At 42.8% G+C, this 27782-nt stretch overlaps 1 protein-coding gene across 20 annotated transcripts in view; it reads right to left on the reverse strand.

Annotated features, from left to right (window-relative positions):
• LOC125454422 (probable G-protein coupled receptor 139) overlaps positions 1 to 27782 on the reverse strand; it is a 129845-nt gene that overhangs the window by 10199 nt on the left and 91864 nt on the right. For 15 of the 20 annotated variants that reach the window (XR_009445897.1, XR_009445898.1, XR_007247989.2 and 12 more), the window contains one exon: positions 9745 to 10308. Coding sequence is in view for 15 of the 20 variants with exons in the window: in XM_059646987.1 (XP_059502970.1) it covers positions 9745 to 9877 (133 nt within the window). In the remaining 5 variants the exon portion in view is untranslated. Of the gene's footprint in view, positions 1 to 6119; positions 6241 to 9628; positions 10309 to 17394; positions 18978 to 27782 lie in introns of those variants that run through there. The other 5 variants (XR_009445899.1, XM_059646992.1, XM_059646991.1 and 2 more) reach the window with 3 other exon arrangements.

Genomic DNA, 27782 nt, shown 5'->3' on the forward strand with positions numbered 1-27782 from the left:
GTTCGAGCTGCTCCTTTTTTTTGAGGTATTTTCACTGATGAAGGTGATTTCCTCAATTTCTTGGAGCAGTAATTACTGTATTATATACTGTTGTATTGCTATGGAACTAATAAACAAAATGATCAAAACAAAGGTACCTCTAAAATGGGAGGAACTGAGAGACTAGTTACCACGTGGGAGGTGATAAAAAGACCAGTGAACCTGCACAGGTGACTGACCAGGAAGCCAACTTTTTTTTATGGTTTTCGCTCAGTCAGACCGTGCTATTTTCTTGGTCTGTAGACAGTTAAGGTGTAGTGATGGTCTTTAGTAGTGTGATGTGCTCTTCCTGTCAGGTGTGGGAGATTAGGGAGAATTTTAGGGAGAATGTGTTTCAAGAATATGTCTGCTGGAAGAGAATTTGGTTACAAATCCAATCTTATTGCATAAATCAGTTAGAGCGGCAGCTAGGAGCAATGAGGAATTTACAGGAGCTGGGGAATGTGATGGATGGCTGTTTCAGGAGGTAGAAAATCTGCAGATACAATCAGATCAATAGGTTCCTTCTAGGAAATGTGCGAAGAGTAGACAGGTAGTGCAGGCATCTCCTGTGGCCATCTCCATCTCAAAGAAGTGTGCAGATGTAGACAATGTAGGGCATGATCGATTCTTGGGAGAATGTAGAACTCACAGCCAAGTTTCTGTAGCAAGACTAGCTCAACTGAAATGAGAGCATTACATCAGGTTCCAAGTGATTGATTGTGATGGGCAACTCTCAAGTCAGAGACACAGACAGACGTTTCTGCAGCTGACTGCGAGACAACAGGGTAGTGTGCTGCTGAAAGGCTGCTCGGGCCAAGGAAGTCTTGGGAGGGTATAGAATATTCTCAACGGGTAAAGAGATCAACAGGAGGTTGTTGTTCACATTCAAAATAACACCACATGATGAGAAAGAGACCGGACAGTAGGTCTGCAAGCATAGTGCTATCTGAATTATTCTCCATGCTATGAGCTAGTCAGGATAGGAATAGGAGGATAGAGCAGATGAACACGGGGCTGAGGAGATGATGCAGGGTGGGAGGATACACATTTCTGGATCTTTCGAACCTCTTCTGTTGAAGAAGTGACCTTTATAAGGAGGGCAGATTGCACCTGAATTGCAAGAGGTGTAATATTCTGGCAGGGTGAATTATTGGAGCTATCCAGCAGGATTTAAGTTAGTAAGTTTAGATTAGATTACCTACAGTGTGGAAACAGGCCCTTTGATCCAACAAGTCCACACTGCCCCTTGGAGCATCCCACCCAGATACATCCCCCTATAACCCACACACCCCTGAACACTCTGGGCAATTTAGTATGGCTGATTTACCTAGCCTGGACATCTTTGGACTGTGGGAGGAAACCAGAGCATCCAGAGAAAACGCACTTAGGAACAGAGAGAATGTGCAAACTCTGCACAGATAGTTACCTGAGGCTGGAATTGAACTTGGGTCCCTGGCACTGTGAGGCTGCAGTGCTAACCACTGAGCCACCATGCCACCCAAGATTGTTAGGGGTTGGTGCATGGTGGAGGGACCCAGAGACATAGTGAAAAAAGGGAGCAATCTGAAACTGGTGCAGTGGGAAAAAAAAGCAAGTCAAATAGGCAAGGCATGCAGAAGCAAAGCAGAGAAAGAGATAGGACTGATAAATTAAGCTACAATTATTTCAATGCACGAGGCCCCACAGTGTCGCAGATGAACTCGGGGCATAGTTGGTGACATGGGATTGTGTTATCATAGCTACTAGAAATGTGGCTCTGGGGTGGACAGGACTGGACGCTTAACATTCCAAGGTACAGATGCTATCAGACAGATAGAAAAGGGACTGAGAGAGGAGGGGAGGTGGGCTATTGGCGTTTTTGATGAGGGATAACATTCCAGTTGTGATTCGAGAGAATATTCCAAGGACTATGTCCACTGAGGGTATTCAGGTGGAACTGAGAAATTAGAAAGGGATGATCACCTTATTGGGATTCTCCTGTAGACCCCCCCCCCTCCCCCGCCAAATTGTCAGTGGGAAATTGAGGAGTAAGTCTGTAAGGATATGACCGATATCTGTAACAATAACAGGGTGGTCATGGAAGGGGGTTTTAACTTTTCATACATCGACTGACGCTTCCATTGTGTTAAGGTATCGAGTAGAGAGGAACTTTTTGTGTGTGTGCAAGAAAATTTACTGATTCAGAATGTGGGTTTGCCTCCAAAAGAAGGTGCAAAACTAGACCTACTCTTGGGAAATAAGGCAGGGAAAGTGACTGAGTTGTCAGTCGGGGAGAACTTTGAGGCCAAAATCATGATTCTATTAATTTTAAAGCAGCTATGGAAAAAGGATCTACCTGATCCAAAAAACTCAAATTCTAACTTTTGGCAAGGTCGACTTGAATGCTATCAGCAATGACGTTTCAAAATTTGATGGGGGTTGGATATTTGCAGTAAAGGGACGGCTTACAATGAGGAATCTTCAAGAATTACACAACGAGAGTGCAGAAACAGTATGTTTTGTTCGGGTGAAAGAAAATATTGGTAGATGTAAGGAATGCTGGGTGACCAGAGAAACTGAGATTCAGATCAAGAAAAAGAAGGAAGCATTTGTGAGGGGTAGGTCATGCCTTACAAACCTTATCGAGTTTTTTGAGGATGTGACTAGTAAGGTTGATGAGGGTCAAGCTGTGGATGTGGTGTATATGGACTTCAGTAAGGCATTTGATAAGGTTCCCCATGGAAGGCTCATTCAGAAGGTCAGGAGGAATGGGATACAGGGGAACTTAGCTGCTTGGATACAGAATTGGCTGGCCAACAGAAGACAGCGAGTGGTAGTAGAAGGAAAATATTCTGCCTGGAAGTCAGTGGTGAGTGGGGTTCCACAGGGCTCTGTCCTTGGGCCTCTACTGTTTGTAATTTTTATTAATGACTTGGACGAGGGAATTGAAGGATGGGTCAGCAAGTTTGCAGACGACACAAAGGTCGGAGGTGTCGTTGACAGTGTAGAGGGCTGTTGTAGGCTGCAGCGGGACATTGACAGGATGCAGAGATGGGCTGAGAGGTGGCAGATGGAGTTCAACCTGGATAAATGCGAGGTGATGCATTTTGGAAGGTCGAATTTGAAAGCTGAGTACAGGATTAAGGATAGGATTCTTGGCAGCGTGGAGGAACAGAGGGATCTTGGTGTGCAGATACATAGATCCCTTAAAATGGCCACCCAAGTGGACAGGGTTGTTAAGAAAGCATATGGTGTTTTGGCTTTCATTAACAGGGGGATTGAGTTTAAGAGTCGTGACATCTTGTTGCAGCTCTATAAAACTTTGGTTAGACCGCACTTGGAATACTGCGTCCAGTTCTGGGCGCCCTATTATAGGAAAGATGTGGATGCTTTGGAGAGGGTTCAGAGGAGGTTTACCAGGATGCTGCCTGGACTGGAGGGCTTATCTTATGAAGAGAGGTTGACTGAGCTCGGTCTCTTTTCATTGGAGAAAAGGAGGAGGAGAGGGGACCTAATTGAGGTATACAAGATAATGAGAGGCATAGATAGAGTCGATAGCCAGAGACTATTTCCCAGGGCAGAAATGGCTAGCACGAGGGGTCATAGTTTTAAGCTGGTTGGTGGAAAGTATAGAGGGGATGTCAGAGGCAGGTTCTTTACGCAGAGAGTTGTGAGAGCATGGAATGCGTTGCCAGCAGCAGTTGTGGAAGCAAGGTCATTGGGGTCATTTAAGAGACTGCTGGACATGCATATGGTCACAGAAATTTGAGGGTGCATCCATGAGGATCAATGGTCGGCACAACATTGTGGGCTGAAGGGCCTGTTCTGTGCTGTACTGTTCTATGTTCTATGTTCTATGTTCATTTGTCAGGTATAAGCAGCAGAGATCAAGTGAATCCTGAAAGGAGTATAAGGGTAGTTGGAGTATGCTTCAGAAGGAGATCAGGAGGGCAAAAAGGGGACATGAGATTGCTTTGGTAAATAGGGTTAAGGAAAAACCAATGGATTTCTGCAAATACACTAAGGTCAAAAGAGTAATAAGTAGAGAACAGGGTCCCTTAAAGCTCACTAAGATCACCAATGTGTAGAACCATAGGAAATGAGTGAGTTGCTAAATGAAAAAAAATGCATCAGTGCTTTCTGTTGAAAGACAAATGTACCCCAGAGAACTCGGGGAACTAAATAACAAAATCCTGAAGATTTTCCATGCTACAGAGGATGTGGTGCTGGCCCATTAAAATGCATAAATGTGGATAAATTACTGAGGTCTGATCAGGTATGTTCGACACGTTTATGGGAAACTGGGGAAGTTATTGATGAGCCCCTTGCTGAACTATTTGTATCATCGAAAGCTACTGGTGAGATTAGATTCCCTACAGTGTGGAAACAGGCCCTTCGGCCCAACAAGTCCACACCGCCACTTGAAGCATCCCACCCAGACCCATCCCCATCCTCCTATAACCCACACACCCCTGAACACGACGGGCAATTTAGCATGGCTGATCCACCTAGCCTGCAGTTCTTTGGGCTGTGGGAGGAAACTGGAACACCCGGAGGAAACCCACACAGGCACGCGGAGAACATGCAAACTCCACACAAAGAGTTACCTGAGGCTAGAATTGGACCCAGGTCCCTGGCGCTGTGAGGCTGCGTTGCTAACCACTGAGCCACCATGCTGCCCTAGCATTGTGTTTAGAAATGCAAATCTGTGACTATCGGTGTGCTACAAGGATCACTTTTGGGTCCACTGCTTTTTGTCATTCTATAATTTCAATTTTAATACAGGAGTTATGATTGGTAAGTTTTCAGATGACACTAAAATTGGTGATGTAATGAATAATTAAGAAAGTTATCTCAGTGTAAAACAGGACCTTAAAGAGATGGCTGGTTGGCCGAGGAAGGGCAGTTTAATTTAGATAAATGTGAGGTGCTACATGTTGATAAGGCAAATCAGGGAAACACATTGGTAAGGTTCTGGGTAGTGTTACTGAACAAAGAGAACTTAGAGTGTAGGTTCATATTTCCCTGAAAGTGGAGTCGCAGATCGACAGGATAGTGAAGGAGAAGGCTGCTATGTTTTCCTTTCTTGGTAAATGCATTGAGTATCGGAGTTGGGAGGTATCACAGTCATATTACATCTGTACAGGACATTGGTTAGGCCACTGTTGGAATATTGTGCTCAGTTCTGGTCTGCCTGCTACAGGATGGGTGTTGTTAAACTTGAAACGATTCAGAAAAAAATTGAAAGGAATTTGCCGGCGGCTGGAGGGTTAGAGCTATAGATAGATGCTGAATAGGCTGGAGCTATTTTCCCTGGAGAATTGGAAGCTAAGATGTGATCTTATAAAAAGTTTGCAAAATCATGAGGAGCATAGATAGTGTGAACAGTCAATGTCTTTTTCCCAGGCTAAGAGAGTCCTCAACAACAGGGCGTAAGTTTAAGGAAAGGGGGAAAACATTTTAAAAAGAACCTAAGGGGCAATATTTTAAGGCAGAAGGTGGTGCATGTAAGGAAAAAGTTGCCAAAGGAAATGGTCAAGGCTGGTAACATATCAGCATTCAAAAATACATTTGGATGGGGAGACAAATAGGAAGGGTTTAGCAGGATAGGGGCCAAATGCTGGCAAATGGGACTAGATTAACTTAGGTTAGCTGGACATCATGGATGAGTTGTACAGCAGGATTTCTTTCGATGGCGCACATTTTTTATCTCTGTATCACTTTTCTCCATCCTGTTTTAAATGCTTTCAGTCACAACAGATACTTTCCACTCTGCAAGATACTATCCAAAGTCTAAGGCAGCACGGTGGCTCAGTGGTTAGCACTGCAACCTCACAGCACTTGGACCTTCCTCAATCTTCAGGGATATGGCTCATCGAATCATGGAATTCATAGTACAGAGGGATGTCATTGACCCATTGTGTGTGTGTACCGGCTTCTGAAACAGCTATCCAGCAAGCTCAATTCTCCAGCCTTATCTCCATCGCCGTCTAAATTCATCATGCATCTGGTGCAACAACTTACTAACCTTCAACAAAATGACTATTCTGAGTGCTTCCTCTTTATGCCAATTTCCCACAGTTCCTCATTTTCACCCATCACCCTATTCCCCGCTATACCTGGAAGGTTTTCTGTTCCTCACTTCAGAGTATTCAGCATGCGGGACTGAGCGAGCCTGTGTCACCTTGTGAATATATTGGAGATCGGCATTCTGGCACATGTTGGATATCTCACCGAGTCCTGCATGGAAAGTTCTAGAATGAAACCAGGTCACTTGATGGACATTGTCAACACTACCCTCTCCCTGGTGCATACATGGCGCACTGTCTCAGTGTTGAACATGCCTTCCTCTCCTTAGTTTATTTTCCTGGCTGATAAACTGCTATATCTCTGCGCAGTCGCAGTAACTTGAAATATTAATGGGTCTGCTCTTAATAGAAGCCATTGACAATGTAACTGAGATTGTAGGAACTGCTGATGCTGGAGAATCTGAGATAACACGGGGTGAAGCTGGATGAACACAGCAGGCCAAGCAGCATCAGAGGAGCAGGAACGCTTGATGATTCAGGTCGGGACCCTTCTTCAGTAATGGGGGAGGGGAAGGGGATTCTGAAATAAATAGGGAGATGGGGGAGGCCAACAGAGGATGGATAAAGGAGAAGATAGGGTGAGAGGAGGCAGACAGATCAAAGAGGTGGGGCTAGAGCTAGTGAAGGTGAATGTAGGTGGGGAGTTAGTGGGGGATAGGTCAGTCCAGGGAGGATGGACAGGTCAGGAGGGTGGGACGAGGTTAGTGGGTAGGGGATGGGGCTTGAGGTGGGAGGAATGGTTAGGGAGGCGGGGACTATCTGGGCTGGTTTTGGCATGTGGTTGGGGGAGGGGAGATTTTGAAGTTGTGAAGTCCACATTGATACCCTGGAGCTGCAAAGTTCCCAAGCGAAATATGAAATGCTATTTCTGCATCTTTTGGGTGGCATCAATGTGGCAATGCAGGAGGCCCAGGATGGACATGTTGTCCGAGCATTGGTGGGTGGGGGGGGAGGGGGGGGGGGGCGGAATTTGAAATGGTTTGTGATGAGGAGGTGTAGTTGTTTGTTGCAAACAGAGGGTAGGTGTTCCACAACGTGGTCCACAAGCCTCCGTTTGGTTTCCCTGATGTAGAGGAGGCCCCAACGGCAACAGCAGATACAGTATAAAACATTGACAGATGTGCAGGTGAACATCTGTTTGATGCGAAAAGTCTTCCTAAGGCGTGGGATGGGGGTGAGGGGGGAGGTGTAGGGACAGTTGTAGCACTTGCTTCAGTTGCAGGGAAAAGTGCTGGGGGTAATGGGGCTGGACGGGACTGTGGAGTGGACAAGGGAGTCACGGAGAGAGTGGTCCCTCCGGAAAGCACCTAAGGGTGGGGAGGAAAAAATGTCTTTGGTGGTGGGACCAGATTGCAGATGGCGGAAATGTGGGAGGATGATGTGTTGGATTTGGAGGTTGGTGGAGTGGTATGTGAGGACGAGGGGGGTTCTGTTTTGGTTGTTATTGCGGGAAGGGGACGTGAGGGATGAGTTGCGGGAAATGCAAGAGACACAGTTGAGGGCATTTTTGATCCCTGTGGAGGGGAAGTTGCGTTTCTTTGTAAAAAGAGGGCATCTGGGATGTTTGGGAGTGGAATGCCTCATCTCGGGAGCAGAAGCAGTGCAAGTGAAGGAATTGGGAACGGGGATAGCATTTTAATAGGAAGGTGGCTAAGAGGAGGAATATTCTACTTAGTTGCGGGAGTCGGTCAGTTTAAAATGAATATCGGTTTCCAGGTGGATGCCAGAGATGGAGACAGAGAAGTCTAGGAAGGAGAGAGAGGTATCAGAGATGGTCCAGGTAAACTTAAGGTTGGGGTGGAAGGTGTTAGTAAAGTGGATGAACTGTTCGAGCTCCTCGTGGGAACACGACAATGTAACAGAACAATTTTCTGTACCAGTCACGATCACAGCAACACCACTGTTGCTGATGAAGTTGACTAGGGATGCTGGGGATGAGATGGCCTAGTGGTGTTATTTCTAGACTATTAATCCAAGGACCCAGGTAATGACCCACACCCTGATTCAAATTCCACCAAGGCAGATGGTGGAATTTGAATTCAATAAAATATCTAGAATGGTGAAACTAGTAAGCCATCGTTGATTGTCAGAAAAACCCACCAGGCTCACTAACATCCTTTAGGGAAGGAAATATGCCATCCTCACCTGGTCTGGTCTACATGTGACTCCAGACCAACAGCAATGTGGTTGATCTCTCAATTGCCTTTTGGAATGTTCAAACCAGCCACTCAGTTACTGCAAACACTACAAAGTCACAAAGAAATGAAACAGGACAGACATGTGTACCAGCCCATGGAGTGCAGTGGTTCAAGAAAGCAGCTCATAAAGCACCTTCTCAAGGGCAACCAGGAAAGGGAAATAAATGCTGGCCCAGCCAGTCAGACCTACTAATCATTAATAAATAAATGAAGATGACCACTTTCAGGGGAGACAGACTGAGGGGGCATTCCTTATTTTAAACGGGGACTTGGATGGATATGTACATGGGCAAGATATTCAGAAAGATAGAAAAAGGTGAAAAAATGTAATTAATTTCACGCTGTATTTCCATCACACCTGATCATCAATCCCTTTCTTTGCTTATTTTGCTCTAGCTCTCTTTTTCTCCATTTATTCAGCTCATTACTTCTCCCCTTCAAAATGAGCATCCTTGTCACCAGCATAAATAACATTATTTGCCAGATGACCTCTGATCTGATATCAGTTTAATGGACTCAAAATGCTAACTCTGTTTTTATTTTATTGGACCCAGCCAAACCTGCTCAGTTTCCTCAGTACTTTGTTTCTTTTTCTTTCAGATTTCTGACATCTTTCTTTCTTTGAGTAAACCTTTTATTTAATTTCATGGAATGTTGATATCACTGGCAAAGGAAGCATTTGTTAACCATCATTAATTGCCTTTGACTATGAACATTCCACAAGACATTATAGAACCAAACACATTGTTCTGTGCCTGAATTCACTTAATCCACACCAGGTGATAACATTAGCTTTCTTTACTGAAGGACATCAGTGTAATGAGATTTATGTTTAGACAAAATGTTGGTGGTTTTATGATCGATTTAAGTGGTTTTATGATCGATTTAAGTGAAATTCATTTTTGTTCCAAATCTTATCATTAGAATTTAAGTTCTGCCAGCAACTCTTGTAGATTTTGAAACAGTATCTTTATTATAACAGTCTGTGCCTCTGAATTACCTGCCCAGTGACTTAACTACTCTAACATGGTGCCCTATCATTGCTTACATTCCAGACAAGAACAAGGATGTGATCAAATCATTTACAACTTGGAAGACTGGCCAGAAGGGAGTGGGAACCATAAAGTCTGAATTTTACGAAGGCATAGATCGTGGTTTATTCAGCAACAGCACAGAGACAGAGGTGATAGTAGGAATATTATGGAGCTAATATTGGACACGTTTGGTGATAGGGACAATAGAGAGGCATAAATCTAAAAAGGCCCTCAATGTTGTGGACAAGTCTTGTTCTCAGATGCTTGTGAAGGATGAGTCTGAAATTCATGGATAATGAAGCAAGGCTTTAATTGATACTGAAGATAATTGTTCCCATCTTTTCCAACTATTGGTAACAGAAACAGCTATAGAGTTGAATATTCTTCATGAATAAATGACTGGACAGAGATAGAGAGACTTACCAGGAACACCAACAATAGCGAGAATGGGATAGTAACCCGCCTGAATAATCAGCAGTGCACCTCGTATCCGATGTGGTAATGTCGGCCAAGATGCGGTAAGTAAGAATAGACTCCAGGATAAACCCCTGTCCATTGTTGTAACATTCCAGTCTATTATTCGCAGATTCTGATCTCTCCTCCCCCTCTCTCTGCAGCTGCTGATCCCTGTTAGTGCTGTCGCTGATGCTCCCGCTCATACTATGGGATAACACAGTGAATGGAGACCCTTAGTAATAGAAGAGGGAAAGCCTCCTGCGACACAGTTCGAATCCATAGAGACTGACGTTAATCACAGTCACTGAACAAACAGTTCCAGTTAACCCCATTCAATATAGCATGTTCAGTTCATAATAACAACTGGGCTGGATTGGATGTTAACGTCATTGACTTTTGGTCTTATGTCCCATCACCAATTGCTCTAACAAAGCCTGTGGTGATGGAGAATGACAGATATTTTCATTTTGCAGTCTAGATGATTCTGCCTTGTTATCCATGTGCAATGCTGTAACCACCTGCACCAACACCCTGAAAAAAAACACAACCAAAATGTTATAACTGTGCTGATTGCTCCAACACAACCAAAAACAAGTGTCACCGGGCAGAGTTGCCCTGATCTTGGTGAGGAAATATGGATTTATCACTGCTGTAATAACGCAACTTTGTATCTTCAACATACCGAGTTCTTCAATGCAGTTTATGCGTTTTAAAGCAGTAGCATTTACATTTCCTGATTCAGTTTACCAAAACCAAAGCCAAGTGTGGCGTGTACAATGATGTTGTTTATTAAAGCCCATGGACTAAAGAGTCAGGGACAGAATGAAAGGTGACATTGGTTCAGAGACAGAGAGGAATGGGGGCAGTGGCTGCACAGGCTGGAGAGGAGGACAGTGATATCCCAATTTCACCAATATTTAGCTCGCACTTATTCTGACAGGCAGAATGAAATGTAATGAAGAGCAAGTCAACAGGTTATATTTGGGAGATGGAATGCCAAACAACAATGCGAACATAGCATGACAACTTTAAATGTGATGTAGGAAATCATACAATGTGCGTACACTGTTTCATCATGGGGAATGCAGATTGATAAGATTGTTCATATCTGCACAGGATATTCGGAATTAAAAGCAGGCAAATATTTCAAAATGTTTGGAAGGAAGTGGAGATTGTAGGATAATAATCGTAGGGATGCGGCTCATACTCAACTGGTGCAGAGATGATGGGCTGAGTGACCACCACCTTTGCTATAATTATTCTGAGATTATGAGTGAAAAGTTTTCAGAGCCAGAGATGACAAGCTTTGTCAGTGAAGGACACAGACTGAACCACCATTAATAATCTATTTCTGTCATCTCTCGAAGTGTGGCTACCTCAAAAGTGTCTTTTCAATCAAAACCGATTTCCTGAAATTCATGAATTTAGGAGGGTGTTAGCAAGAAATTATTCTTTAAAACTTAAAGAAGAAACACACCCTGGTGTAATACAAGTGTAAACGACACAACAGCTCTAATGGAAACAGGAATGGAGCATATTGTCCAAATATAACCAGGTTCAACATGTGGACCCATCAATGAAAGCAAAATGCCAGAGATTTTGGAAACCTGAATTACAAACAGAAATTGGTGGAGAAATGCTAAGATGAAGCAACATCTGGAGACAGATTTAGAGTTAACAAATCAAATCTGATATGAACCTGTTCTGAAAACGTCATATTGGACTCACAAAGTAAATTCTGTTTCTCTCTGTTCAGATACTGCTAGACCTAATGACTTTTACTCTAGCAATTTTTTTTTCTTTTTTGGACTATTGCAACTTGTCTGATTTCATTCCAAACAGTGAACCTGCTATTTGAGTTGAATCTCAATTATTTTAAATGTGTTTGGCTTAAATGGTGTTCATTCTTGTCAATTGTGTTCCATTCAGGTCAGTTGTGTCGAGTTCTGCGCATAATTTTAAGGTGTTTGCAGGAAGGTATAGGGAAGATATCAGAGGTACGTTCTTCACACAGACTGTGGTGGGCATGTGGAATACACTGCCAGCAGTGGTAGTGGAATCAGATATTTTAGAGACTTTTAAGCAACTCTTGCATAGGCACATGGAGGATAGTAAAATGTAGGGTATGCAGGGTAGATTGATCTTAATAGGATAGTAGGTTGGCACAATATCGTGGGCTGAGAGGTTGTCCTGTGCTATACAGTTCTCTGTTAGAGTTGGTATTGGTCATTAAATAAGACATTGTAAAGTTTCTGTGTAAACGATCCCTACTGTTGATGGCATGTGGCATTGAGATAAATTGCCATGAAAAGTTTGAACTCAGTGGCACTGATATCGCACGATTAGACCTCTGCATGTAACTGAAAACGATGGGGATTGTTAACTCAGTGTTATGCCGTGCTCCTGCGGTCGCTGGGGTTACACTCATCTCGCACAGTATTACCATTCTGAGACTTCAGACTAAACTATGAAAACGTAAAATATCTTGCTATTTTAAAAAGGACACATTCATCCATGGGTTTAGCAGGCATTAGCGAGGCAGACATAGAGCTGACTTCCTGAAACTCTTCTAATCCAAGTGGTGCAGATATACACACAGAATGCTTGTAAGGAGATTCCAAGATTTTTTAAAAACTCATTATAGTAAGGGAACACCAATTTATTTCCTTTCCAGGATGACATGTGACTTGAATGACAACTTGCAGAGAGTGGATTTCCCATTGTTCAGCTGAGGATATTACCGGTGCAGGATTCTCTTCAATTTCCATTGATCACAGTGTTGTTCAGGGTCCTTGATATTGCAATGAGTCAAGTACAACTGGTGGCATCGGAAGTTACTCTGATTTCACTTCAGTTGACTTTGGAACATCAGCTGAAGCAATAAAGAGTGAAAGTACAGAACACTGTTTGAATAATGTGCCCAGTATCCTCATAATATTGCAAAGAAATTTTAGGCATGGATTTCCAGCTCTGTCCGGACATAATTGTCCGATTGATGACGAGGCTATTTGATTAAGTGCCCGGTCAGAGGGAGGGGCAGAACAAAGCTTCATCCGTACCATGGGGAACAAAACGATGCCATTTCTAGTGCTTCAGGCAGTGGAAAACAAACACGATTGTCTGCTCCTATTTGACATTGACCATTTCAACCTCATCATTCACTGATGACCAATAGCAACATAGAAATCAGCAGCTTCCATCATCCTAATTGGAGGACAAAAAGGGAAATGGAGAGATGGGGGAATGGGAGAAAACTGGGGAAGTTGTGGGATAGACAGTGGGGGTAGGAGAAGAGGGCTGTGAAAGGAGATGATCAGTGGAAGGGTATGTAGCAGCAGAAGGGTCAGTGCAAGGGAAGCACGAGTGTAAGGAAGAAGGAGGAGGAGAAATAACAAATGAAGTACGAGCGGCAGGGAAAAAGCATGTATTTGGAGAAGAGAGATTGATGGCTGATTAAATATTAGTTCAAGAAAATCAGTATATGATTTCCAATGATAATTAAGAAAATATTTCTGACGTTTCTTTTCTAACATTTGGTTCTCATTTAGATTTTACACTCACTCGGCATTTCTGCATTTCCATCAAGGGCAGATGGAATGATTTTCTCCCCTAGTGCATTGTCTTAACATGTTTTTCAAGGCAGACATAAGAATATGGTTTGATCTCCTACGACATCCATAATGTAGAACTTAATTGTGTCTTTATCCTCATCACTCTATCTCTGTCAAACAAATTTAATGAACGGAGCTGTGTCCAGCCTGCAGATGAAAAGTTATTTCAGCTCTGACTATTGTAGGGAACGTTATGAAGAACATGTGCCGGGCCCATGTAAAAAAAGCAAATGTCTAACCCATAAATAATGATGTTAAAGCTTTATGAATAGAACATTCAGAGGTGCAGAATGGAAAAGAAGAATTCAGCTCCATGTCGAGAATACAATTTGTGATTCCCTCATAAAAGATCTCAACTGCATTACATTGTAAATTCATCAAAATGAGAAGTCTGGAAATTTCAATTTTTCCTCTGCAAATAACATCTGAAAAACAGGAAGAAAATCAAGGTTTGTTTGTGATATTCATAAATGATGATAATGAGAATGTGGGAGATGGTGGGGAGGTGGCGGTGCAGGGAGAGGATATGAAAGATAATTTTGTGGATGTCACAAAGACTAGCCAAGTGGTTCACAATGAGGAGGAACGTGTTAGGCTACAGGACAATACAAACAGCTTGGTCAGATGGCCAGATCAGTGCCTGATGAAATTTAACACTGATAAATTATTCAAGGAAAAGCTCCTGTGTGTCCTAGATAAGTATGTACCTGTCAGGCAGAGAAGAAGCTGTAGAGCGTGGGAGCCATGGTTTCCGAAGGAAGTGGAATCTCTGGTCAAAAGGAAGAGGAAGGCTTATGTTCGGATGAGATGTGAAGGCTCAGTTAGGGCACTTGAGGGCTACGAGGTAGCCAGGAAGGACCTAAAGAGAGAGCTCAGAAGAGCCAGGAGGAGACATGAGAAGTTGTTGGCGGAGAGGATCAGGGTAAACCCTAAGGCTTTCTATAGGTATTTAAGGAATAAAAGAGTGACGAAAGTAAGATTAGGCCCAATCAAGGATAGTAGTGGTAAGTTGCGTGTGGAGTCACAGGAAATAGGGGAAGCACTAAATGAATAATTTTCAACAGTATTCACTCTAGAAAACAACAATGTTGTCGAGGAGAATACTGAGATACAGGCTACTAGACTAGGTGGGATTGAGGTTCACAAGGAAGAGGTATTAGAAATCTGACAAAGGGTGAAGATAGATAAGTCCCCTGGGCCGGATGGGATTTATCCTCGGATCCTCTGGGAAGCCAGGGAGGAGACTGCCGAACCTTTGGCGTTGATCGTTAACTCGACATTGTCTACAGGAATAGTGCCAGATGACTGGAGGATAGCAAATGTGGTTCCCCTGTTCAAGAAGGGCAGTAGAGACAACCCTGGTAATTATAGACCAGTGAACCTTACCTCAGTTGTTGGTAAAGTGTTGGAAAAGGTTATAAGGGATAGGATTTATAATCATCTAGAAAAGAATAAATTGATTAGGGATAGTCAGCACAGTTTTGTGAAGGGAAGGTTGTGCCTCACAAACCTTGAGTTCTTTGAGAAGGTGACCAAACTGGTAGTTGAGAGTAAACCGGTTGATGTGGTGTATATGGATTTCAGCAAGGCGTTCGATAAAGTTTCCCACGGGAGTCTATTGTACAAAATGCGGAGGAATGGAATTGTGGGAGATATAGCACCTTGGATTGGAAATTGGTTTGCTGAAAGAAGACAGAGGGTGGTAGTTGATGGGAAATGTTCATCCTGGAGACCAGTTACTAGTGGTGTACCGCAAGCGTCGGTGTTGGGTCCGCTGCTGTTTGTCATTTTTATAAACAACCTGGATGAGGGTGTAGAAGGATGGGTTAGTAAATTTGCAGACGACACTAAGGTCAGTGGAGTTATGGATAGTGACGAATGATGCTGTACATTGCAGAGAGAGATAGATAAGCTGCAGAACTGGGCTGAGAGGTGTCAAATGGAGTTTAATGCAGACAAGCGTGAGGTGATGCACTTCGGTAGGAGTAACCTGAAGGCAAAGTACTAGGCTAATGGTAAGATTCTTAGTAGTGTAGATGAGCAGAGAGATCTCAGTGTCCATGTACACAGATCCTTGAAAGTTGTCACCCAGGTTGACAGGGCTGTTACGAAGGCATACAAGTGTTTTCGCTTTTATTAATAGAGAGATCGAGTTCCAGAACCAAGAGGTTATGCTGCAGCTGTACAAAACTCTGGTGCGGCCGCACTTGGAGTATTGCATACAGTTCTGGTCACTGCATTATAAGAAGGATGTGGAAGCTTTGGAAAGGGTGCAGAGGAGATTTACTGGGACGTTGCCTGGTATGGAGGGAAGGTCTTACGAGGAAAGGCTGAGGGACTTGAGGCTGTTTTCGTAAGAGAGAAGGTTGAGAGGTGTCTTAATTGAAACATAAAATAATCAGAGCGTTAGACAGGGTGGATAGGGAGGGCCTTTTTCTTAGGATGGTGACGGCAAGCACGAGGGGGCATAGCTTGAAATTGAGGGGTGAAAGATATAGGACAGATGTCAGAGGTAGTTTCTTCACTCAGAGTAGTAAGGGAACGGAATGCTTTGCCTGCAACGGTAGTAGATTCGCCAACTTTAGGTACATTTAAGTCGTCATTGGATAAGCATATGGACATACATGGAATAGTGTAGGTTAGATGGGCTTCAGATCGGTATGACAGGTCGGCACAACATCGATGGCCGAAGGGCCTGTACTGTGCTGTAATGTTCTATGTTCTTTGTAAATGTGAGTTGATGCTCTTCAGAAGTAACAAGACAAGAGAAAGAGCCTCAAATGGTGAGTAGAGGCTAGATTTGTTCACGTTTATCTTTGGAACAGAGAAAGTTGAGGGAAAAGCCCGTTCAAGGAGTGTAAGAGCGTGAGAGGTATGGACAGGGTGAACAGACAGCAGCTGTTCACCTTTCACAAAAGGTCAAGAACAAGGGGACACACTCAAAGCAAAAGGTAAGAGTTTGAGAAAAGTTTTGTGCAATTTGTGTTGAATCTAGAAAATGGTACATGTCTGGAATGCACTGCTTCTAAGTGTCTGATATATTCCGAAGTACCAGCCAATGGCACTTGTTTTTTTCTGTTCCATTAACTACGCTCAGTAAATAGTTATTTGAAGTAAAAGCCTTTGAAGTTGTGGAGTATATTTGCAAAACTCAGTTCATGCACAAATTGAAAGAAAAGGCCAACTGATAGCTCAGGTAACAGATAATAAAATATAACACAGCAGTTAAGAAGCAGCTGCAGGAATACTCAAAAATGGCAGGGCCCAGTGGGCTATCGCCCTTGAAGTAAGTGAGATTAATGCAGTTTGGTGGCTTTTGTCTGGAATAGCCATGTTGAGCTAGGGGGCGTGTTTGTATGCTGAATGACTCGATGACCTTAATTTTGAAAACTTAAAATACAAATATCACACTTCGCAAAGTTTGTCAGCACCAAGTGATGGGCATTACAATCTCCAAGGCCACAGGACATGCTGACTTGGATCTGTATCATTGTCCGTTCCTTATAACTTGTTCAGAGTCCTGTACCTCTCCTTGAAACATCACCAGGTGGTTCAAAACCATATTCTGAATGGAAATTAAATAGAGGCAATACATGTTGATCTTGTTAACGAAATTCATCTCTCGGGAACAAATGAAAGTCACTGCACTATTAACAACATCTATTCAGCCCGATCTGATTTATAAAGCAGTTTTAATGGTATTTTCACTTTGTCCCACAGCTCTGATCTTTCGAGTATTTTCCTAGTACTGTTTAAAAATCACATCTGTAAGCTGTGCCCATCATTCTGAGAGGGACAGCCGTCATAGCCATGTGAATTCTCTTGTTTTCCTGTATCAAAAGACAATAGAAATGTAGAAACTAGGATCAGGAGTGATTGATTGGACAACTCAAACCAATTCCACCATGTAATGAGATCTTGAGATCTGATTGTGGGCTCCAATGAACATTCCTCTCCACCCTTTATAAAGTCTGTGCAGCATTCTTAGTCAAGAATCTGTCTGCCTCTGTCTTAAGGATATTCAATGACGGATCCACCATCTCTCTATGGAAAGAGTTCCATAAACACACAATCCTTTGAGAGGGTTAAAAAAACTTACCATCTTTTAAAAAACCGGGACATTCTTCAGTTTTACAGCCCATGAGTGGTAATCTCTTGCACAAAGTGAAATCATGTTTCAACGTTCAACTTGAAAGACTAGGTGAAATATTATAGAGTTAAACAAGATCAGGTGTCATCCGCTGAAAGCCCAATAGATCCAGGGCTAGCCTGGACAATATTTCCTCCTCAGATAAACACTTCTCACAGGTATCAGTTCAGTGAAGAATCTCTGGATGGCTTCTCATGTCATTATGCCCACAGCTCTCTCAAAACAGTGTCACCATTATCCTGTAAAACTGTCGAAAATCTGACCTATTTCCGAGTGCATTCTGTTTCAGGATGTTTTAACATTTACATCGTCCACCTACAAAATTGGTGGATGTGTAATTTTTTCTAACACATGTTCTTGGTTCCTCTATACATCAGTTTTGCGATCTCTCCATTGAAATAATACATGCTTTTCCATTTAAATCTTCAAAGTGTTTGAACACAGATACATTTCCCTACTATGCTGCATACACCAATAATTTTCTCGTCACTTGACACATCTAGGCCCCTTTATTGATTTGTGTCTTCTTCGTATTTTCCCTTTCTAACGTTTACAAAGTTTATATTCTTCCATAACACAGTCAGAACATTTTGCCAAACATATATATTGTGGCAACATTTAGAGGAGGCAGTGGTGTAGTGGTATTATCGCTGGCCTGTTCATCCAAATACCCAGGTAATGTTCTGAAGACCTATGTTAGAATCCCACAATAGCTGATGATCGAATTCAAATTCAACAAATATCTGGAATTTAAGAGTCTAATGATGACCACAAATCCATTGCTGATTGTCAGAAAAATCCATCTGGTTTACTAATGTCATTTCACGGAGGAAACTGCCACTCTTACTTAGCTTGGCCTGCATGTGACTCCAGACCCACAGCAATGTGGTTGACTCTAAGCTGTCCTCTGGTGAACTCAGGATGGGCAATAAAGCCTCCCTTTCCAGTGATGCCCTCGTCTTTTGAATGAATAAAACAAACAAAAATCCTATGGAATTGACAATATAATGTTTTTTACCCCATGTCGAAACTGTCAGTTTGCGACAATGTTAATGTGTTTTGCTGTCCGATCACCCATTTCCCAGTCTGCAGTTGCAGAAGATATTCTTTAAATCTCAGAAGAATGGTCAACTCTCTTCGCTTTTGATGTGAATGGTCATTTGTTCTTTTGTTATGAAATTGACATGTTAAGTAAGGACTGCCTGTCAGACTGGCAGTTGATTTCGTTTCCACCAGGCAAATTAAAAAAAAATCAAGAATGAGGAACAGGAAGCGGCCGTCTGGTTCACAGATCTGCACTGCCAGTCAACAAGACCTGATTGCACTCTTATCTCCACATTACTGTCTTCTTCACCACACACCAAGCAAGCCTGCATCTCCTTCAACTGAAGCCCTTTACACACCACACCAACCATCACTGGGGACGAAAATCCAAAGAACTGCAGATAGAACAACAAAGGAACATAGGAATTAAGAGCAGAGTAAGCAATTCAGCCCTTGGAGTCCACTGTGCTGCTACTTATGATCATAGCTAATCTTATCCAATCTCAACTCAAACTTTCCTGTCTGCTCCACGTCGCCTCTTATCCCAGTTTTCATGAGAAACACATTTCTTTCTTTCTTGAATTTGTTGATTGATTCTGCCTCCACTGCACTCTGTGGCACTAAGTTCCACAGATTCACAACCCTCTCAGACAAGTAGTTTTGCCTCATGTCAGTTTTTAACCTACCTCTTCTCATTCTATATCTACGACGACTTATTCAACGCATTCCCACAAGAGGACATGTTGCTTACGTCCACCTTACCAATACCCTTCAGCATTCCATTTACCTCAATCAGATCCTCTCTCATGCCTTTGTACTCCAGCAAAGACAAGCCCAAGCTATTCAACTTCTGTTCATATGACAATGCTTTCATCCCCGAAATTGAACTGCTAATCCTCTTCTGAACAGACACGTGGCCATCACATCCTTCCTTAACTAAGGAGGCCAAAACAGGAGACAATCCTCCAGGTGCGGTCTCACCAAAGCCTTACATAATTTAATAGCACGTCTTTCCTTTTGTAATACATTTCTTTTGCAATAAGTGCCAGGGATTAATTTGTCTATCTTGTATATGCTGCACCTGCAATCCTACTTTGAGATTCATACACAAAGACACCTATGCCTTTCATTGTTGAAGCACTTTGAATCTGCTACCACATAAATAATAAAATTTACCCTTTTTTTCCATCCAAATAGAACACCTCGCACTAATCCACATTAAACTGAATCTGCCTAATTCAGGTCCATCGGCCTAGCCTGTCAATATTCATCTGTAAATTCTTTATCTCCTCATCATAGCCCAAATTATCATTGTTTTAATGTCATCCATGAATTTTACCATATTTAATTCTGTCTCTGCTTACAGATCATTTGAAAAAATTGTTAAGGTCCGAGAACTAGTTTCAGTTCACCGCGCAGAGAATATCCCATTTATCCTGACATTGTTTTCTCTCAGTTAGCCTTTCATCTATCCAAGTCAATACGCTATCTTTAACCCGATCAGATCTAAGTTTCTGGATCAGTATTTTACGTGGCACCTTCTTAAGTGCATTCTCGATGCCTAAAGATACCACATCCACTGGATCCTCAATACTCAGCTTCCTGTTTACATCCTCAAAGAACTCTAGCAGATTTTTCAAGCATGACCTGCCCTTCACGAAACTGTGCTTATCCTGATACTCAAAACTTCCAAACCCACTAACATCCTGGCATTTCTCTTTTGAATCCTCTCCAGCTTAAAAAAAAATTCTTCCACAACCAGGTAACCAGTATTGGACACATCATTCCAGCAGAGGCCTTCCAAATGTTGCGCCCAACCTCAATGGTTAGAATGGCCGAAATAGAATCCCTGCAGTGTGGAAACAGGCCCTTCAGCCCAGCAAGTCCACACCAATCCTCAAGATCCCATCCCGACCCATCCCCCTTTAACCCACCTAACTCAAAACGTCATTGAATACTATGAGCAGTTTAGCATGGGCAATCCACCTCACCTGCACATCTTTGGACTGTGGGAGGAAACCAGAACACCCAGAGGAAACCCACTCAGATATGGGGAGATGTGCAAACTCCACACAGTCAGCTTGAGGCTGGAATCATACCCAGTGCCTGATACTGTGAGACAGTGCTAACCGCCAAGGCACTGTGCCGCCAACATAACGTCCAAACTCTGATTTGTGAAGAATTGAGCAACAAAAGCTAGGTATGCCAAATGTCGTCTTAACCATCCTGTCTACACGTGATGCAACTTCAAAGAATTATGTACATGCACCTCTAGGTCCCTGGAGTCTCCAACATGTCGAAGGTCCTACCATTTATCGTGTTAGCCTGACCCTTGTTTATTGTACCAAAATGCAATACTTTGCATTTACCCAGGTTGAACTCCATCAACCCTTTGACTCATTTGATAAAGATCCCTTCATAATCATAGAAAACCTTCTTCATAATCGACAATGCCACCGATTGTGGTGTTGTTCGTAAACTTAAGTCATTCCTTCTACATTTTCATCCAAATCATTTCTATAAATGACAAACAAAAGAGGAGCCAGAACTGATCCCTGTGGAACACCCCTGGTGACAGGACTCCAGTTCAAAGTGGTTTTCTAAACATGTTTAACAAATTCTTCACTATCCAAACATTCCACACCCTTACTACTCTGTGTACAATACAGAAACAGACCTTTCGGTCCAACCAGTCCATGCTGACCAGAATCACAAACTAAACCAGCCCCACCTGCCTGCTCCTAGACCATAACTCTCCTAATCTTTCCTATTCATGTCGTTATGCCTTTTAAGCATTGTAATTGTACCGACATCCACCACTTCCTCTGGAAGCTCATAATCTGTAATAAATTTGTCAGTCATAACTTCTCCTTCATGAAGCCACACAGAATCAAATCAGGTCAGTTATGCATTTTTACTCAATCTGTTTTAAATTGTTAAAATTTTAAACATTGCTAAATGGAGAAAAGAAATCAAATCATTTTGACTTCCACTCATCAGATCTAGAATCTACTATAACAAGCCTTTTATTCTTACATATATCTGAGATTTCGACATATATGTTCTTCTGTTTCCCCCTGACTGTTGGGGGACCTACAGTACAATCCCATCAAGGTGATCATTCATTTGTTCGCATTTCTAATTTCAATGCATATATTTACACTGGATAGTTTTTTTTTAAGGAATATGTTCTCTAGTCACAACAGTCATCTTTTCCTTAAATGAAAATGCCGCTCCTCCTCCTCCTTTGCCTCCCTTTCTATTCTTCCTATAACTGCCTCATACTTCTAAAGTCCTTCCAATATAGACTGAGTCCTCACTGCTATTTCGTTCCGGGATCATTCTTGTAAACCGACACTGGACCCCCTCCAATGCCAGCACATCCTTCCTGAGATTCAGGGTTCAAAACTGTTCACAATATTCTAAACGCTGTCTGCCCAGAGTTCATACATCAGCAATACACCTCTGCTCCGTATCTAGGCCACTTGAAATACATGTTAAAATGGCATTTGACATCCTAACTGCCAACCGAACCTGCATGTTAACCTGAAGAGAATTCCTGAATTAGGGGTCACAGGTCCCTTTGTGCTTCAGATTTCTGAAGATTTCAGATTTAGAAAATGGTCTATGTGCTTTTTATTCCTATTTTACTTATGGATCAGGTATTAATCCAGAGATTATTACCTCTTTGGTTGTACCCTTTAATATAGCCCCGAGCTGTTCATATTACTTCAGCAGAATCGCATTCCTCTTTTCTATCTAACTCGACTGTTCATCTCTCATTTCAAGTTCTCCTGCAGCCGAGATGAGATATCCTGAACACGGGCACCAAGTAGGCAACACAGCCTTTGGGACTCCCGTTTCTGCGAATAGAGCAGTGTGTCTATTTGCCTGACAATTCTATCCCCACTTACAACCACACTTCTTGTATTCCCCCCACCCAGCCACCTCTTGAATGACCCCCTCTACCACAGTGCTGTGGCCAGTTTGCTCATCCTCCCTACAGCTCCTGTTCTCATCCACACAGGGGAGAGGAATCTCAAACCTGTTAACAAGTTCAAGGTCTGAGGCTCCAACAGCACTCCCCTTGTTTACCTCTCCCCGTCTCACTCATGGTCGCAGACAGTAAGAACTGCTGACGCTAGAGTCAGTGATAACAGTGTGGACCTGAAGGAACACAGCAGGCCAGGCAGCATCAGAGGAACAGAAAAGCTGACAATTCGGGTCAGGACACTTCTTTTGAAAATCTGTTCCTCTAGCTCCTCACTGTGTCCTCTCAAGCATGGTCATACCTTTGCTTTGTTCCTGACAACTGACTGTATTTGAGGGAATTAACCTGAAGTGTCTGGTTGCCTCCTGAAACAGAGCATCCAGATAAATCCTCCCCATCTCTGATGTGTGGCAGTTTGAGACTCAGTCTCCAGCTCATCAATCTGAGCCAGATTTCCTCAAGCAACCAACACTTGCTGAGAACGGTGTCACTGTGAACCATAATGGGGTCCACTAGCACCCACGTAATGCAGTTACATCGCCTGGACCAGCATCTCTATTTTAACTACTTGTTAATTTGATTTTAAAAACCTATACTGAAACAAAGTCCATTATTGGTGGGGGTAGTAATTGACCATGTTGAAGGGGCTAGCATAAGGCGAATTAAGCAGATATCTTGAGGAATTGTGTGGTCAGCAGAGATTAGAGATGGGAATGACCACTATCATGGGGGGATTAGCAACAAGGATCAGATTTTTTTTTTAAATGCTGCTTTTTTTCCCTCAAATGGCAAGCTCTTCAGCTCAGTGACATCACAATGAGGAGAACAAGACTTGGTGCAAGTGAGTACATGGACAGTGGAGTGTTGGATGAGCTCAGGGTTACAGGAAAGTTGAAAGTGGAAGCAGGATCAGGAGGTTTCAGGGTCATTCAATCTTGAGGTTACAAAAGCCGTCTCTATTACCTACCTTTGGTCCATATCACTGAATGCCTTTGCGAAGCAAAAGTTTACCTGTTTCAGATTGAAAACTAACAATTGGGTGTTTGGGCATCAACTGCCATTCTTGGAACATAGTTCCGAGCCTTTACCACTGGTTTTGTACAGAAGTGGTTCCTAACATCTCTCCTACATGGATATTCTGTCAGGTTCTAGAGGAAATTAGAGGAAATTTCTATCCATCCAGCACTGGGTGTTGGGGCATTGTGTGGCTTAGAAGGAGCTTCGAGGTGGTGATGGTCACAAAAACCTTGTCCTTCATTGTGGTGGGAGTGGCTGTTAGTGGAGGCTTTGTTAAAGTTATGGTTTACCTGTTGGTCGATAATACCCCTCTGACTCACCATCGCCTCCTTTCAAACTTCTCTTTTCCCAACCCCTCAATCCGCACCAGTCCATTGATGACAGAGTCTCCATGACCAGATCGGATGTCAGGTTGCCTCCTGGAAGGACAGTTTTTTGCACCATTTGATCTTTATAACAATTGGTAGCTTTCATAGGCCCCTTTTCCGAGTGCCCAGACCCAACTCAATTTCACAATCTGTTGCATCACTGGGAAATGATAGAGTCTATTAAAGTTGGAATAACAGAGCGTTCAGAAATACATTAAAGAATCAAGAAGAGTCAGCATGATTTCATGAAGTGGACGTCATAGCTGGGAAATTTATTAAAATATTTTCAGGCGGAATCATGAAAGATAAATAAGGGAGAAACCAATAAAATAAAACATGTTTGCATTTCCAAAAGGCATTTGATAAGGTATTGGACATGAGACTACTTCAGACAGGATGAACCTATGAACCCACACTGTTGGCGTTATGTATTGGTCAAGGATATTGGTCAAAGATTGGGTAATGAATTGAAGGCAGAGCATAAAAATAAAAAGAGGGAAGGTTCATAATGGCAAATTGTAACTTGTGGATCCCCACAGAGGGATCATTACTGGGGCCACAATTATTTACAATATATACTAATCATCTGGATGACAGAAGAGAATGTACTGTCGCTACGTTTGCAGACGACACCAAATTGATGGAGGCAAGCAGTGAGGATAGACAAGTAAACTACAGAGGGATAGAAATAGAAGTAGCAAGCAGTCAAAAATTCAGTGGGTGGAATATAATGTGGGACAATCGAGGTTTTTGTACTTTGGCATGAAAGCTGGGATAGGTGAATGTTAGTTAAAGGGAAAAATACTACAGAAAGCTGCAACACAGATTTGTGGGGCTTGTGCTTGAAAGACAAAAAGCTAGTATCCAGGTTCAGCGGGTAATCTGGAAGGCAAATAGTCAGTTGGCCTTTACTTACAAATCAGATCACACCTGGAATACTGTGAACAGTTTAAGTCCCATTAATTTAGAAATGGCAGTTCAGAGAATTTTAACAAGATTGGACCCAGACATAAGAGGATTTTCCCAGATGTATCCAAATAATCATCCAGTACCCTCTTAGAATGCTTCAGTTGAACCTGCCTCCAACACATTTCCAGGTAATGTATTCCAGACCACTACTACTCGCTGTGTGACAAAGCTTTTTTTTCTTCCAACACCCTTGATTCTTTTACTTGTCTATGCCCTCTCATTCTTTTTTTTTTCCCCCCCCCATGACAAGTGGGAATAGCTTCTCCTTATCGACGCTGTCAGCTTACTTTTGACATTTAAAACTTGCATCAATCTCCTCACAGCCTTCTCCTCTTTAAGCAAACCTGTTCCAACTTGTTCGATCTGATCACTGGAACTGAAGTTTCTCATTCCTGGAACCATTCTTGAAAATCAACAACACTCGCTCCAATGCATTTTTACTGTCGTATAATATTGTGGCCATAACTGCACAATTCTCAACTGAAATCAAGCACGTGTCTTGTTCAACATCGTCTCCTTGCCCTTGCATTCTATGCTCCTATAAATAAAGCTGAGAACACTGGGTGTTTCATTAACTTCTCAACCTTGACCTGCTCTGCCACCTTCAAAGAAACACCCATGTCTTTCTGCTCCTGCACCATCGTTAGAATTGTACACCCTATTTTAAAATTATCTTTCAGAATTCTTGTCACCAAAGTGCTTACCTCACTTACCAAAGTGCAGGTTCCCTGCATTGAACCTCGTCTGCCATCTATCTGCTCACTCCACCAAATCAGAAATATTCCAAATGAGTTTAAATGCATTCGAAGATTCTGGCTTCCCAAGTTTCCCTACCAGTTTATGTTGGCATATTGTTCCTAATATTTGAAGCCAAGTTTAATCCCAGTGACATGTGAGAACAGCATCTGCTCTCTGCCCCCAAGTCCTTGATCTGCAGCACAAGGTTCTTCACCTTTGGGAAGTGCTTTCATTGTAATCAGTCCATGGCTCCGATTACATAACGAGCACTCGCATAAATACTACAATCTGTACTGCTCCCCCATTCATCACGTCAGAGGGACAGGGAGAGATGGGACCACGGGAGGACACAGCATGAGACGTATTCAGCGCTCTATTCCACACATTACTACGATAGGGAGGGGTCAGCATATAGAAGGATATAGCTTGAACTGTACTAACCCCTCCATTCTCCACATCAAGGGGACATATAAAAGTGGGAACAAAGTGTCTGTGAGAGAGAGAATGCATTCTGAGCTGTATCTGGTATGGGGGACAGTGTGCGGTATGATCACAAACCAATCTTCAGTTAAATACAGCAGCAACATTTTTAACAAAAAAAAAGTCAGAGATATACAGCACAGACACAAACACAAACACTTCAGTCGAAATGGTCTGTACCGACCAGATATCCTAAATAAACCCTGTCCCACATTTTGCCTATATTCCTCTGAACTCTTCCTATCCAGGTACCCATCCAAATGGCTTTGAAATGTTCTAATTGTATCAGCCTCCATCACTCCTGTGGCAGCTCATTCCACACACGCACCACTCTGTGTGAAACAGTAACTCCTTAGATCCCTTTTAAATCTTTCTCCTCTCACCTTAAACCTTTGCTTGCTAGTTTTGGACTCCCCCACCTTGGGGGAAAAGACCTTGTCTATTTACTCGATCAATGCCCTTGTGATTTTATTAACCTCTGTAAGATCGGCCCTCAGCATCCGACACTCCAAGGAAATTAGCCCCAGTCTATTCAGCTTCATCCTGTAGCTCAAAGCCTCCAACACTGGCAGCTTGTTGGTACAAACAACATCCTGTGCAGACACCACACATCCTTCCAACTCATATACTCAATGCACTGACCAATAAAGGCAAGCATACCAAACACTTTCTTCACTATCCTATCCACTGTGACTCCACTTTCAGGAAAATATGAACCTGCACTCCAAGGTTTCATTGTTCATCAACACTCCCCAGGACCTGGCAATTTGATGACTACGTTTTACCCTGATTTGCTAAAGTGCAGCATCTCATATTTATCTAAGTTAAACTCCAGTTGCCACTCCTTGGCTCATTGGCTGACCTGAGCAAGATCTCCTTGCCCTCCCGAGATAACCTTCTTCGCTGTCCACGATGCCTCCAGTTTTGGTGTCATCTGCAAACTTACTAACAATAAATCTTATGTTCACATCCAGATAGAACAGAGAACATTACAGCACAGTACAGGCCCTTCGGCCCTCGATGTTGTACCAACCTGTCATACCGATCTGAAGCCCATCTAACTTATTATATAAATCAATTTTTGATATAGCTTGAACTGTACTAACCCCTCCATTCTCCACATCAAGGGGACAGCTTGAACCTTGCGGCATCCTGCTGGTCACAGCCTCCAGTCTGAAAAGCAACCCTCCACATCACGCTCAGTCTACTACCTTTGAGCCAACTCTATCACACATAGCTAGTTCTCCCTTTATTCTGTGTGATCTAACCTTGCTAACCAGTCTACCATGAGGAAGCCTGTCAAATGTTTTCCTGAAGTCCATATTGACCATGTCCACTGTTCGGCCCTCATCAGTTCTCTTTGTTGCTTCTTCAAAAAACTCAATCACCGATTTCCCATGCACAAAATCATGCTTGAACATCGCTAATCCCTTGCCTTTCTAAATACATATAAACCCTGTCCCTGAGAATCCCCTCCAACAACTTGCCCACCACTAATGTCAGGTTCACTGGTCTATAGACCCCCTTTTCCTTACCACATCTCTTAAATAGTGGAACCAGTTCGCCAACCTCCAGTCGTCCAGCAACTTTCCTGTGGCTATTGATGATACAAATAATATCTCAGCAAAGGGCAAAGC

This window comes from Stegostoma tigrinum, chromosome 7 (assembly GCF_030684315.1).
Source record: "Stegostoma tigrinum isolate sSteTig4 chromosome 7, sSteTig4.hap1, whole genome shotgun sequence".
Classification (NCBI taxonomy): Eukaryota; Metazoa; Chordata; class Chondrichthyes; order Orectolobiformes; family Stegostomatidae; genus Stegostoma; species Stegostoma tigrinum.